This window comes from Cryptomeria japonica, chromosome 9 (genome assembly GCF_030272615.1).
Source record: "Cryptomeria japonica chromosome 9, Sugi_1.0, whole genome shotgun sequence".
Classification (NCBI taxonomy): Eukaryota; Viridiplantae; Streptophyta; class Pinopsida; order Cupressales; family Cupressaceae; genus Cryptomeria; species Cryptomeria japonica.
The window spans coordinates 40,412,190-40,414,651 of record NC_081413.1 but is presented as its reverse complement, the minus strand read 5'-3'; the positions used below and the strand labels follow the sequence as shown (position 1 = coordinate 40,414,651).

The 2,462-nt window shown below is 35.1% G+C and overlaps 1 protein-coding gene across 1 annotated transcript; it reads right to left on the bottom strand.

The window, feature by feature from the left end:
• Positions 1–455: 455 nt before the first annotated feature.
• Positions 456–1,849, bottom strand: LOC131029051 (LOB domain-containing protein 24-like). The gene is made up of 2 exons (XM_057959447.2): positions 1,661–1,849; positions 456–873 (listed from the first exon to the last, which is right to left on the bottom strand). Exons 1-2 carry the CDS (start codon positions 1,811–1,813, stop codon positions 607–609), a joined length of 420 nt encoding a protein of 139 aa, XP_057815430.1. The 5' UTR covers positions 1,814–1,849; the 3' UTR covers positions 456–606.
• Positions 1,850–2,462: the final 613 nt, after the last annotated feature.

Sequence of the window (2,462 nt, the reverse complement as noted above, 5' to 3'; positions counted from 1 at the left end):
TAACATGATCGATAACTACTGGTGTAATACCTGGACTGGGGAGAGACCAGACCTTGTGATCAATCGAACAAAATCTTCAATCCATGAAATGTTACAATTGCAAGATTGCACAAAATGGATTTGATGAAAGGTTTTAAAAAATTTGAAACAAATGAAATTGACAGGTGGGAGATTTGAGACGGTATGGACATCCATAAAAGCATAAAGAATAGAGAAATTAAAAGAAAAATTAACATCATCACATTTGTTCTAACTCTGCCGTTTGATTTAAATACAGTTTAAGTATGTCCCAGTACAATAAAAGTGGAAACAATCAAGGCCTGATGGCTGGGTGCAAGACAAAATTCTGGGGGTTTTAATCAAAGCAGAAGGCTCACCCAGGTTTGAGCGACGGCCTGAATCCTCAATAATGACGTCCCACCCGGTAAGAAAAATAAATCAGAGACATTCATATAAAAATATAAACGAGCCAAGTTTATTAAAATATATATTTAATACAAATGTTCATTAGGATAAGCAGCATAATTGTAAAATAGTATTAAAGCGTTTTTGAAACATTGAGGAATGCTCTGACCTCCATAATACAAATTTCAATATAATCTTCTCTTAAATTTGCACTTCCCATAGCGGTTCACAAAACAGCATTTGATCCACCTCGTCACAAATGGTGGGAAGGGAAACAAAATTGTCATGTTCAAAACGCATATCCAGGAGCTCTGCTTGCGTGGCTGCCAACTTGGACTCCTGCTCAGCAATCCGCTTCTGCAGTTGATGGATCTCTCTAGTACACCCATAAACAGGGTCCTCCATTCTGGCAGTCGCTTCATACACCAAACTCTTCACTACATCTGCTCTTTGCTCAGCTTTAACATCCTATTACAATACCACATCAAAACCATGAATTTCATTTAACACTGTTTTCCCACTAGTAAGTAAAGCATTTTCCCACTAGTAAGTAAAGCATCTGACCAAACACAGATCAATGAGAAGGAAATTTCTGTCTAGCTGACTCAAACAAAACCAGCATATACTTAAAGAAACAGAGACCACAATTTTCTGTTCATTTATTTAGCCTACATAGAAAGAATTTGACTAAAACAACTGCAAGTACTGATTGAAGTATGTCCAGTAAATTTCTTAACAGGATCTGGGTGAGAACTTTAACATAAGAAACTCTAGCCAACAAAACCAGCCCCCCCACCTAACATAACAAAACAAAACTCTTGCCAACAGAATTACACCCCAGTTCAGTATGAGAAAACATTAAATACACAGACATTAAACTTCCACAGTTTATATTTCACAGTTCATAATGAATATTATACTAAGCTTCTAGATTCAACTGTGTATACTTTGTTTGCATCAACATTTCAGATCATATTTCATAATTTATGTTTCACAGTTCATAATGAATATTATGCTAAGCTTCTAGATTCAACTGTGTATACTTTGTTTGCATCAACATTTCAGATCATATTTCATAATTTATGACTTGTGATCCGAAACATTGATGCAAACAAAACACAATTGAATCCAGAAACCTAGCCTAATATTTAATACATTCTTAAAAACAATTTAAAATCTCTACTATTTCTGGTATTAGAGAATCAGACTTAAGGCCGAAGAACGCAAATTTAGAAATTGGGTACAGTTACGTTACTTTAAGCATTTTCAGGACATTGTTGAATCCGTACACTTTCTGTACGAGCCCAAACTTTTGAAGGTCATCGGAAGGAAAATGAGGAGCCAGCAAACATTCATCCGAACATTTTTTGCGCTGTGATCGACAAGCTGCACACGCTGAAGGTGCCATCTTCCCCTTTGCAATGCCCTGCACTTTGTTGCTAATATTTATAGAAAATGTCTTGGATTTTCAAGGATGAGTGTGGATAAATTTGAAAGAGATATATTGACATTATTTGGGACAGTGGTGGCTGCTTCCAATAGTAAACGACAAAACATGTACATCAGATTTCAGAGTTTAAGGTCCTACCAATGGCGTACAGTATTTTCTTTAGATGGAAATGAGTAAATTTCTTCATCACCAATCTAATTTTAATGTTAGATGTGGTAGTGACTTTAGCATTCAAAATGTCTTGGATTTTCAAGGATGAGTTGTGGAAATATTTGAAAGAGATATATTGACATTACTTAGGACAGTGGTGGCTGCTTCCAACAGTAAATGACAAAACATGTACATCAGATTTCAGAGTTTAAGGTCCTACCAATGGCGTACACCAATCCCAATTGATAGAGTTTTTTTCCTCTTCCCTTTCCCATCAAATATAATAAAAATTTCTTGTTTTTATTTGAATTTCATTTACCTAACAACTATTACATAGCCAAATTAAAGAGTAATATAAACTATAGGAAGAAAAATCTTTTAGCATATCTAAATCATGCTTTCCAAGGAGATGAAATATCACTTCCAACCATCAAGATTTTTATCAATCTTACCCTTG